The sequence below is a fragment of the Papilio xuthus genome, unplaced genomic scaffold, assembly GCF_000836235.2.
Source record: "Papilio xuthus unplaced genomic scaffold, Pxut_1.1 DF827680.1, whole genome shotgun sequence".
Lineage (NCBI taxonomy): Eukaryota > Metazoa > Arthropoda > Insecta > Lepidoptera > Papilionidae > Papilio > Papilio xuthus.
Genome location: NW_013530969.1, coordinates 7,098,496 through 7,110,650, shown reverse-complemented (window position 1 = coordinate 7,110,650; position 12,155 = coordinate 7,098,496). Strand labels below are relative to the sequence as shown.

The 12,155-nt window shown below is 35.6% G+C and overlaps 1 protein-coding gene across 2 annotated transcripts in view; it reads right to left on the bottom strand.

Moving 5' to 3' along the window:
- Eip74EF (Ecdysone-induced protein E74) overlaps positions 1-12,155 on the bottom strand; it is a 141,131-nt gene that overhangs the window by 77,425 nt on the left and 51,551 nt on the right. The window contains exons 4-7 of one of the 2 annotated variants that reach the window (XM_013311211.1): positions 10,582-10,711; positions 9,493-9,928; positions 9,072-9,302; positions 8,489-8,843 (exon numbers count right to left, since the gene is read on the bottom strand). In XM_013311211.1, the coding sequence (XP_013166665.1) occupies positions 8,489-8,843; positions 9,072-9,302; positions 9,493-9,567 (661 nt within the window). In that variant the 5' untranslated portion in view covers positions 9,568-9,928; positions 10,582-10,711. The remainder of the gene's footprint in view (positions 1-8,488; positions 8,844-9,071; positions 9,303-9,492; positions 9,929-10,581; positions 10,712-12,155) is intronic. The other variant, XM_013311212.1, reaches the window with a different exon arrangement.

Here is a 12,155-nt window from a genome sequence, read left to right as displayed (position 1 = left end):
AGAATAATACTGAAATAGTGTTAGCTAAATCATTTGAATTCGGTTCACAGAATTATATTATCGATGTGATCTGTACGCCGTTAGTACTATGAATACCAAATGTAGTGGCGAGATGCATTGGTTATCGCAAACCTGTGCTCACTCTATCCACTACAACTGGGAATTATATCAAAACATATATACGGGATACAGTAAGTATATAGTATATAATATTATTCCGTTATATATTTACTTCAAAACAGCTTCACAATGTAATTAAAAAATACTTTGATAAATAGCCCTCATGCCTTCGTCCTATCAGAGTTCATTGACCCTCAGCTCGTAAACAGCATTAGCACAGGCGAAGGCCCTGCGAAGGTCCATCATTTATCCTATCCATAGCTTTCTATTGTTTGAGCAAATTAACCGTAATTATAAATTACAAGGAAATAAATTATAAAGATTATTAACATCATTAGAATAAAAATCGATTGAGTTTTTAATTAGTAATAAAAACTTATCCTATTTTATTCATTCGTCACAATATGTTTGAATATTATACTTGAAATCAATAAGACAAGAAATTGTACGAAATTAACAAACTTCCAGTCATTTCTATTATTAAGTCACTACAGTTAGTAGCTAACGATTCTGTCCGCGCGGAATTAAAAAAAAAACATAATTAGTATCCTATGTGTTCCTAGAGACAATGTTCTACATCTATGCCAAATTTTACCGAGATCCATGCAGCCATTCTGGAGATATCTTCTAACAAACATCCATCCATTCATCTGAACATTCGCATTTATAATATTATTAAGATTTATTGGTTCAATGATATTTTAGGTCATATCCGATGATGTCACGTTTGTAAAAAAACCCGTAATGACACAAAATTGACGCAGTATCGCTGACACATCTACACTCGACACGACCGCATCCCTGTAACTCATTACTAAAACGCATTCCAAAGAAATGTTTATCATAAATTATATAGAGTACTAGCTGTTGCTCGCGACTCCGTCGACGCGGAATAGAAGCCTATGTGTTCTTCCAGACTATCTTGTATACTCGTATGTATGCCACATTTTATTGAGATCCATTTAGCCGTTCTAGAGATAGCTTAAAACAAACATCCATCCATCAATATTAGTATGATTGGAAGGTTTTCCTCGGGCGTTCGTCTACTATGTTTTTGGATGTCATGGCTCACACCTCAGGGAAGTTATCAAAATTAATAAAGCTCTCATTGTTTTTTTAACGTCGCAATACATTTGCGTTGCATGATGAAGTAACATAAGTAACTGATTTCATAAGTTCATGTGCAGATTTGTAAAGCAGTTTAAATGTAAAATCTGGAATAAAAATTAAAAAGGGAAAAAGACAAATCGTAAAAAAGTACTAATAATATTATCGTTAAGCGCCATCTACCGGCCGTATTAATTAACTAGAGTTATAAGATTGATAATTGCTGAACACTAAAACGCCCTCTGTTTAAAAGAAAACTTTATTACAACTCTTGCATATCGACAAGATTTTGCAATATTTGTTTCTGTATGTAAACTTGCAATCAATTATAAGAAAAATGTCATGCAATAGCACGATCTAAATATTCCGGCGCCGGTTCCGCTCCGTCGCCGCTAAAATAGGACACGTACGTACCTAGGTAACAACGAAATGTCCTTTTAATAGCCAAGTAAAGTGGACACAGATCGTACTGATGTTACCAAGCTTATAAGAATTACGGGACTTTTCCGAATCTAAACGAATTTTTATATTTAAAAAGTAACATTTAGCGTTTGATCTTGCAAAATCTTGCATAGAATTAATTTTTTTTAAATAAATCTTTATTTTGACAAAACCTCGATATGTAGATAATTTTACGTTGCAAAATTCAATGTTACTTAAATAACTCTTTAATGTGTATTGTAACTTGTGCCAAATCTACAGTTAATTACTTAACAACTGAGAACAGCAGTATATTTCAATTTCATGCTATTGGGACTGTCCACATTTTATCTGGTCACCCTACACCCGATACATCGTTCGCAACGAGCTGCATGCGTATTTAGCGTGTGTGCCATGTGTGAACACATGACGTGCGCACGTGTGCGTGTGCGTTGTCATTGACATGGATAAGGTTGTCGTACTGCTTCAAGGAGCTAGCGCACAGTAGCTGTGTACAGTCGTCAACAGAAGTGGATCCTAGCGAACCAGGATATATGGATATAGTTAGTAAATAAAATTTATTGTAACATTCAAGGGGAACCCAACTTTAAAAAATAAAATATTTTACTGTTTTATAATTATTGCGATTTCTGTATTTTTATATTAACGCATAAATTCACAAAAAGAAACAATAACATCAAACATTATGTATGTTGTACTTTGTGTATGTACTTTCATAATACTAACATTTTCAGTACTAAATCATCTGCTGAACGTAGGCATCCCCATCGATTGCCACAATTCCCGGTCCTGTGCCGCCCGCATCCAGTGCACTCTCACAACCTTGACCAGGTCATCGGTCCATCGTGCGGGAGGCCTCTAGTACTACTAGTGCTAAATACCAAAGCCATTTAATTAAAATAATCAAAAATAGAAGGGACTTTAGTATTACGACCGCGACTGTACCTGTTATATCCCTAATAATATAATATAGTTTTATAGACGCTGTTTCCGTTACAAGCCTCTTAGTTATCGCTGCGTATCTGAGAATGGGCTTTTACATCATATTAATATATTAAAATATATCTTTGTTCATACATTAATAGTGTTTTTTGGTTGACTTGTAATTAGCCTTAAGGTGAATTTCCACTGCTAAAGTTTACTTGCTTGATGCCCTCAACAAAATTAAGGGCCTGTTATAGGTCCTGTTAGGACTGTAAGGGCTATGTAACTGTAAGTATAGTTGCATTATGTTATCTGTGATTAGTGTAAGTAAGCTTAAAGCTTCCTGAATATAGATAATACGATAGCTTTCTAGCTAATCTAACTAATATTATAAATACGAATGTTTGGATGGAGGATGGTTGGATCGATGTTTGTTTGAACGTATCTTTGCAACGGCTGAACGGATCGCGATGTAATTTGGCATATGTATAGAACTAAATCTTGATAAACATAGGCTAACTAATTTAGGTTTTTTTAATACCAGGCGGATGAAATCGACAACTAGTTTTGTACTATGGTTAATCTTAAAATACTATATAACTATCTTAATATCTATTCTTAGATATAACGTTCCGGGACAACTGGCCTATTTACACAAATAATTATCCCCTTGTCTAGCCTTTTTAGTATACCTAAACTTAACAGAAGGAAACATAGTTTAATTGATACGACACTGAATGTGTTTACGCAGTACGCAGTCGTCTAGTGCGCGGTAAGTAGGCCGCAGAGACACAACAAACATCCGATAATGTGTACAAACATAACACTCTCAGGCGAGCCTTAATATTGCCTTACTTATTTAATTAACTTAAGGCTCATTATACAAGGATAAGTGAACTGTCAGAATGTGTCGCAAAAGTTGCAATACAATATGGAAAATTAGTTACAATTTAAAAAGATATGTTTGTTTAATAATTTGAAGGTCATTTGTATAACATACCGTTGGATAAATATTTGATCTTTATTATTTGGTTAAAGACATAACATATTAAATTTGATTTGATGTATGTTTGTTAGAAGATATATACAGAACGAGCGCAACAGATCTCGATAAAATTTTGTATAGATATAGAAGATAGTCTTTTTAGTTGCGGACGGATGAAATCGCGTGCAACTGCTAGCTTTAAAATAAATGTCCTATTAATCTTCCTATGTTTTTATATCTTTACACTAGTATTTATAAAAGAGGAGTCTTAGATATAAGTGGCTATAATAATTAGAGTGAACATGAGTGTGTAGCAAGCTTTAGATGCGGTCTAGGCCGGCCGCTGCCCCGCTAACTGAGCCCAAGGCGACGCTGCGGCACATACTCCTGTAGGCACTTGCTTTACGCACTAGCATAACGCACTATACGCTATTTATCTAACATCATTTCTACAATATTTTTATATATCTATATGATATTACATTTTATTTTGCAATTTTTAATTTGCTGGATAAAAGACATATTTGGTTTTAATAAAACTCAATTATATTAGAAAACATCGTAGAGAATACCGAATTGAATGTAATGTCATGTCAAAGATGTTTTCAAAACAGTGGTTAGCTGGAACAACTGTTGCATGGATTTACATGGAGCATCTAGGTAAGGAAAGTATAACTCAACTAGATTGCATTAGTGTCATTGTTGCAGATTGGATGGAAACTGAAATTGTACGAAGGAATAAGGTCATATGTGTTACAGAATGCATATATAATTCGTAATGCACATGAACCCGGAGAGAATCGAGAACTTTCCATCGTTTATTTACGATAAAACTGAAATAGAGTAATATAAGCATAGGGGCGCTGGCGTCGCAAATCAGCCGCATCTCGTGTGACATAACAACACACACACACATGCAAGAATATTTTGCTCCGCGCTCTTTAAAAGTGAGACGGACGTGTGCGATGTGCGCCCGCGCAGTGAAAACGGGGTCATGGTGCACTCACACACGCACGCGACGTGACGCACATTGCGTGCACGGATTGCGGATGTTCAACTTGAAAAATTTAAGGTTTAAATTCGCAAAATATCCTCCGCCATCGAGATTAAGATTCTGCATTTATTCTATAATTAAGAAATGTTATTTTAGCATTTACAACATGACCTTTTGAGAGATTACAAAGTGCTCAGATGTAGGAATCATATGAACAAGCAATCCCGAAGTTAGTATGAATAAGGAAGATGGGAAAAAAACTTATTTCTGTGCCGCGTCGCGGTATGTGTCGTAACAGTGCGCGATTCTGAGTGTCGCGATAAATATGAGAATTGAAAGCGTTTTATCAAGCGACGAGGTCAAGGGAATGGAGGAATTGGTTTCAATTACCGGGTACAGTATAGTACAGATTGTAGGCGATGCAGCCACAATCAATTTTATGGCTCGCAGCGAGCGCTGCGACAGAGCGGGGCATCGCGGATCTCTTGCGGTAGGTCAGTTTACTATGTCGTTCAAATATACGTACTACGACATCTAGTGACAGGCGGCGAAACTATAATGCATTTCTTTGAAAGGAAAAATAGTTCTGTAATGTTAGTAATTAAACCATCGTATCACTAATGCTAAGGTGACCATAATATTTTGGCTCATGCTTAAAAATCCTGAACATTTTTTCCGCTTTATCAATTCAATTGTATTGGAATCTCCCTTCACAATAAATACTAAGAACCGGATATAGCATGACCTTGACTTACTTATGATTCGGTAAAACATTTCTTAGAACTTTGACGAATATATCGAACAATTTAACTATTTTTTAAAGCTTTGAAGTAAGTAGTGAAATTATAAAAGGAGAGTAAGAGAGAAAACCAAGCTATGTTTTTGTAATACATTGTTACATTCAGTATGAGCCATAATCTGCATTATCAACGGAATGTAGAAAATACCTAGTGGCGATATTATTTCAATGAATTAAAAATTAAATATTAACAAAAAATCACCACTCAAATGAACACTTCTCTAACAAAAATAACTCGAGACAAAAAATATGCGAAAACGACTTTAAAATACTCGCAAAACGAGGAAAAAGCCGGTGTTATTCAGAGACGCGGGGTGCGAGGTGTGAGGGGGGGGGGGGGGGGTCAGAAGGGTACAACGAGAATTCACAAACGAAACGCTTGCGACATACCAAATTGATGTGTTTTTACAAAACCCGTGGCGACCTTCCCGCGCCACGTGCGACCACAGCCGAATTATTGACAACTTTAGCGAACCAATTAATGAGAATAATATAAAAAGTTTCCACTGTTTATCCAATGGTGACGAAAGTTAAATGAATCTTGGCTTTAATGAATACGTCACCAAACACTAAATCAAAATTGAAATACAATAATGCTTTTCGATTCCTGGAAATTATAACGAAGAAAATGTTGCCGTCAGTTCTAAACTTCGTCAGCTTATAATCAGACTAAAAACAATACAAATTGTAAGTTACTAAACCCAACATAAAAAATTGACGTCACACCTCACGTCTACACATAGGAGATGTCACGTCTTCTATGTATGACATCTTAATTTTTTTTAATTTACTAACTACTCATTTAATTTATCAAAGTTTTCCGTAAGCATTTATGACGTATCGTAAAACTGACGTGTGTCTGATAACCAGACATCACGTCACGTCACGTCACAAGAGATACGGAGAGACCCGGCGTCACGTCAAGCGCTAATTGGGTCGCTCTGCCACCACTGGTACCCTTGACACGCTGCGCCATATAGATTTCTATGTTATTTTAGCAGTACTAGGAATTCAGATGTTAAGGAAACATCGCCATAAGGAATGTTTTGATTCATTTTCCCTTTGATTTGACCTACATACAGTCGTAAGGACAATTTTAATTTAATAAAAAAGAAAATAAAAATTTATGTTAATTATTAGTGCACTAAAATAAGCTATCATCTGTGAAGATTAAATAAGCAAAATCCGATATGAGGCAAATTAGAAAATTTAGAGAAAGATTTATTTTTAGAATGAAATTTCATGATTACATTTGAAGTTAACGATTTATGGTCTATAAATGTGGTCAATAATACGCTAATCTTAGTTTCTTCGCTAACGAATATGATACATTTTTACCCAATATTTTATAAAGAAACATTATTATTATTTTGATATAATTTTTTTCATGTTTTTAAGTGAACTTCTGTGCAACAGAATAGTTACAAAAAAGCACTTGTCGTAAAAATCGGTTACGAGATAATCTCAGTTTTTGTATAAAGTCCCAAAGGAGCAGCCGCGCGCGGTAAGATGAAACAAATTTAGGCCACTTCAGAATTAGCGACTATTTTTACGTCTTGATAATATGAATAATGTACGGCTACAGAATTAAACATTATTATAACGAATAACTTATACTAATCGGCCATTAACCAAAGATTTTTTTTAGTATAAAAATAACTTAATGTATGGTCTTCTCCGTATTAACTATTTAAAATTTTATTTTCATCAGTTCGCGCAGTTTCATTAAAAATGGGTACAAAGATTCTGCTTCGCGTATTAAGAGTGTGTACTTAATATGATGTTTTTTGATGATTTTTATTTCTAGGAAATTTACACATAGGTCATAATCGTTTCTGTTCAATATTTATCATCCAACAGTTACATTGGTTAGTCACAATGACCTACATATTACATTGTTTCCATTGAATTGAACGATACATAAAAGTTTCCCGAAGTTAAAAATACACAGAGGCAATCAAATTATTAATAATAAATAAAATCTAATCAGATTTAGGTACATCGCTTTAATAGACACAGAGTTGTAAGTTAATTTGTAAACTATTATAAATAAAAAACCCTCTCTATTTCTATAATAATGCCGTACAACACGAAATATATAAGTTAAGAATGTTGATAGAAATTTGCCATAATAATATTCTAGCTAAGGAAAGTCTGAGTAGGCTTTGACGCGAGGTTTTCACTTCCGACGCGGCGCCGGTGGTCAGGTTACCAGAAGTATGCACCGCAACTATGCTACTGTTATATTATTAAAAGTACTAGTTAATTTTAAAAACTGACAGATCTTAAGACCGGACAACTTTACAGTACAGACAATTAGTACTAAACATAGTTAAAAGTCGTATCGTCTCAATGCTTTCAAAACGTTCTAAGAGGTGTCCCTTTTAAGGTGGAATATCGCGAGATTGACCAGTAATGCATAGTAAGTACATATAACTGATTTTTTAATCATTTGGAAATGTTTAATTGAGTGACTATTGATTCCCGTGGTGGGTCAACTATTTTTTTCCATTATGGTGTATTAAACAATGTAAATTAGTAATACGAATAAAAACAAATTTTGCACTCATTATTCGACAACAGAAAACAATAAAAGTGTAGTTTAATAGAGCACTCTACAAAGCTTTCCAATTTTTACTTATTACTCAGTAATTTAATATAAGTAATAAATGATGTTAAGAGCGGAATATTGTCAGTATTTAATAAATAGTAATAGCTGAAAGTTAGAACAAACTCGGTGTAGTAGCGATTAGGTCTCGTAAGATTATCATTAAGCATCAACAAAACTTTCTCGCGGTAAAAGCGGCGGATCGCGAAAGGAAAATCGTCGGTACTTCCTCGAGCGGAAACTAAAAGTGGATTGTAATCGCGAGAGAAAACTGCAATAGTTTCTCGGTGCAACGAAGAAATTGCAATGCACTAGCTTAATAACGTACAACGACATCTATGAATTAACATTGATACTACAAGTGCAGTTCTAGCGACATCTAGTAGGCATTTTCTTTATTAATCTTGCAATTTAAAAATCTTTGCTATCAATCAACAGATGTCGCTATTTTGCCAACATGCCAAATTAAAATGAATGGAAAGCGAAAGCACAGACTTTAATAAAACTTACCTTTACCTCCACCAGCATCATGCACTTGCGGCTTCCCACTCGGCACTCGCTGCATCGGCGAAGCGTTTCCATAACTCATCCCCGTTCCGTTGTAATCCGAACTCATGGGTTCTTGCTTTATACCACTAGATGTCGCGGCAAGTTTCTCCGCGAGGAGTGGATTTGCAGAAGCAATATTGTAGCGGCCATTGCTTATGTTATTCGCGACCGCGTTGTTGATGGCGCTGGTGCCGGACCGCAGCAGCTGTTGTAGTCGCTGCTGTCCGTTGTGGGGCGCGGCGATCTGGCTTTGCTGATAGTACTGCCCTTGTATTTGACTCCCGGACGCAGGTGATATATTGTTATTTTCCTCTTGCTGAAACACATACACCAAAATATGTTTAACTTGAAATAAAAAACATGAATATTGTTTTACAATATAAAAACTATGACATATGTTTAGGATTAAAAGTTATTATAATTTTTTTAATTGCTGGTAAGGTAATGTTTACAGATAATTTTTTACAACAAGCAAATCAACTTTTGTATTTATAAATATTTTTCAATATTTTGCATGTTTATGTGCCTGTGTTACAGTGTCTACCTTAATTTCGATGGGCGGCACGGGCGTCGCAGTGGAGTTGGTGAGGTCGGTAAAGAATGTATCGAAGTTGTCGAAGGCGGTCTCGCCGAGCTGCTTCAGGATGTCGTCAGGGTCGTCGCCGTCGTGCTCGGCGAGCCCCACGATGTTGCTGAGCTCGGCCTGCGACAGCTCGCCCAATGACGCCATTTGTTGGAGCGTCGCCGCCTGCCCGCCTCCGCCCGTCACCGCGTCCTGCAACGTCACAGTTCAACAGTTAATAAAGCTGTATGCTAAACGCTTCTAAATTCAGTTTCAGATTTTCATTTGCATAAAAGAAACATTACAACCAAAATAAGTTTTATATCAGCTATAAATGGTGGTCGAAATTCGGATGATAGATTATGTAGACTTTTTCTTTAAGCTAATTAACGAAGGCACAAACCTGCAGGCAATTAGAGAGGTCGACCATCCTGCCCTCATTTTCGGCTGTCCACCACTCGTCTTCAATAAATGGCATCGCCAGCGCCGGCCCCGACGGCGCATGCGTCCCCGCCACGTTGTCGCGCCTATTGCACGCCAGATGGCGCAGTCCTAAAGCTCACTAACACTAGCACTCGCGATCTACACACTTAAGTTTAATAGCACTAAAATTAAATTCGTATAAAACGTTTGGCAGCGTTTCGGACGGATGGTTCATTATTCGACGTAAATAATTTGACGTTTCTTAGGTACTAAGTTGCTTGGAACACATGTCGGTTGGCGTTGTATTGTCGTTGTTTGCTGTGGCCAGCTCGCTCTGGCGGCGGGCGGCGGGCCTACTGGCAGCTGCGCGGCCTGGCTATCTCACGCCCCGCAATCCGCTCCTCTTCAGCAGCAACCTGCCAAAATATAAGGCGTAGGCTTTCACGTCTTTAAAACATTGGAGGCTAATAGTTATAAAGAGATTACTAATTACAAATTAAAGTAAAATACCAATGTACTCGACTATCCGTATAGTTAGCCAGTAAGTCGATAATAGTAATTAACATGAATGTGCTTGTTTTCTATTATTACTACTTTTCGTCGTATTGAGGATGTCTTAAGAAGAAGAAGAGAAAAGTATAATCACTAAGTAGATTTGTTCACCTAACATCAAGTCGGTACTTCACTTGGCTGTGTTTGTGGTAACAGTACGTTAGACAATACATTATTGAAAGTTACATTTTTTATAAATTTATAATTCTATATTATTGTATTTATGATTTACATTTTAATTTTGAACTGCACAATTATTATATTATTGTTTTATTTACTTGAGAAGTTGCTATTGCATTAAAAGTAAATAATTTGAATAGAGATATTTTAATAGCACACTTCTACATAGTCACGTTTATTTTGAAGTCGATTAGCAAGTGCTGCATATAGCTAATCAGTAAGATTTTTAATGTAGGTACATCAAATTATAAATTATCTTATTGAAAATGATTACCATTTACATAAATAAAGGCAACTTTATAGATTTGTGGAAGTTTGCTAGAGAATGTTTTAATACTTTTGTTATGACATAAAGCGGGGCGACAGTGCCCCGAGGTCACCTGGCGATGCTCCGGCGGACGTCGAACTTGCCCCGCTGCGGCATAGGTGCGGCCATCCAACGCGCCGACCACCACGCATACGTCGCTCTGGAAACAAACAAAACTAATTTCATTATTTTGTATCAATTTTATACTTAATAAATATAAATACAGTTTTTGTATGGATAAAATCTTAGTATGGAAGTTAATCTTCTCGTTGCAACTTTCTGTGTCCACGGTAATGAGAAAGCTTAGCAAACTTTTTATCTACTAGATACTAGATGGCGCTTTTTAATTTCTACTCGTTTGCAAGTATTATTCAATTAATTCTGCGTATAATATTATGCCAATGAAATTGAAAAAACAAGGTGTACTTTTATGTATATGTGTTCAATTTTTTTTTCTCTATAGCTAAAAATGTAATGTTAGTTGCAATTTAGAAGTAAAATCATTTGTCGTGAAAGGAATATAAACTCATTCATACGCCGATTAAAAATCACAATGCGCGGAAGAGTTCGCCTCGTCACGGAGACGGTGGTGTAGAAAACGAATGGATTACTTTGCCTTGCTTCAGTGTAAAAACTTAACAATGCATCCCTCTCCCTCGTTAAAGACGTAATTATTGGCCATAGACAATGAGAAATTATACTTTTATTTTCTAAAGTCAACTTTCTTTGTTTCAAATTATTCGTCGTTACGTTATTTTGAAATTAAAAATTAAAAAGAGCGATGGATTATTTTTTTCTTAAATGTTATGATAAATTATTTATAAATATTCAATAGGAAAGCTGATTGTGTAATGATTACGATTTAAACTTTCGTGTTTTATTTTATAGTATGAATATGCATGTTGTATACAAATCGTTGAATGTGTGAACAATTTTTTATCACCGTTAGTTCTGAGTGGTTTATAATTGGGCCATTTACAATATAAAGTATGCTGGTTCTTACGGTGAAGGAAAACTCCAATTCAACCTGCGCATTACCTGGGAATATTCAAAGATATAAAGTCAACAACTCGCTCTAGAACAGCGTATTTGACGAGGACCTGGACATATAATACTCTCAAACCCCTGGGGATATATATGAGAAACACGTTTATATTTGTATATTTATATATTGTAGAACGTTGACACTCAGTGAGCGTGTAACATGTAACATACGTGATGTTACATAACGAGTTGTAACATGATGCGGTCAGCGCTGTCGTTGCACTGCAGTGTATCATGTGAAGTTCATTTTCTATTGCTAGAAATTTTCACTTATTACCAATATCTTACACTTGTACATATTTAAAAGTATTATTATTTGTAAATAGCTTTAAATGTTAAATAAATCGGAAATTATTAAGTAAACCTTTAAGGTTTGTTTTTTTTATTTATTTCTTTAAAACGAAGTTTTCTTTGTACGGTATTTATTCTTAGCGAGTGACCTCGACCACGCTACTTCCTGCTATAGGTATATTCTGAGGACCTTGCTCGCCAGCCGCAGTCACATTGCCAATGGTCAACATCTCGCTAATTACTCCTTTATACTAATTTAATTACTTATA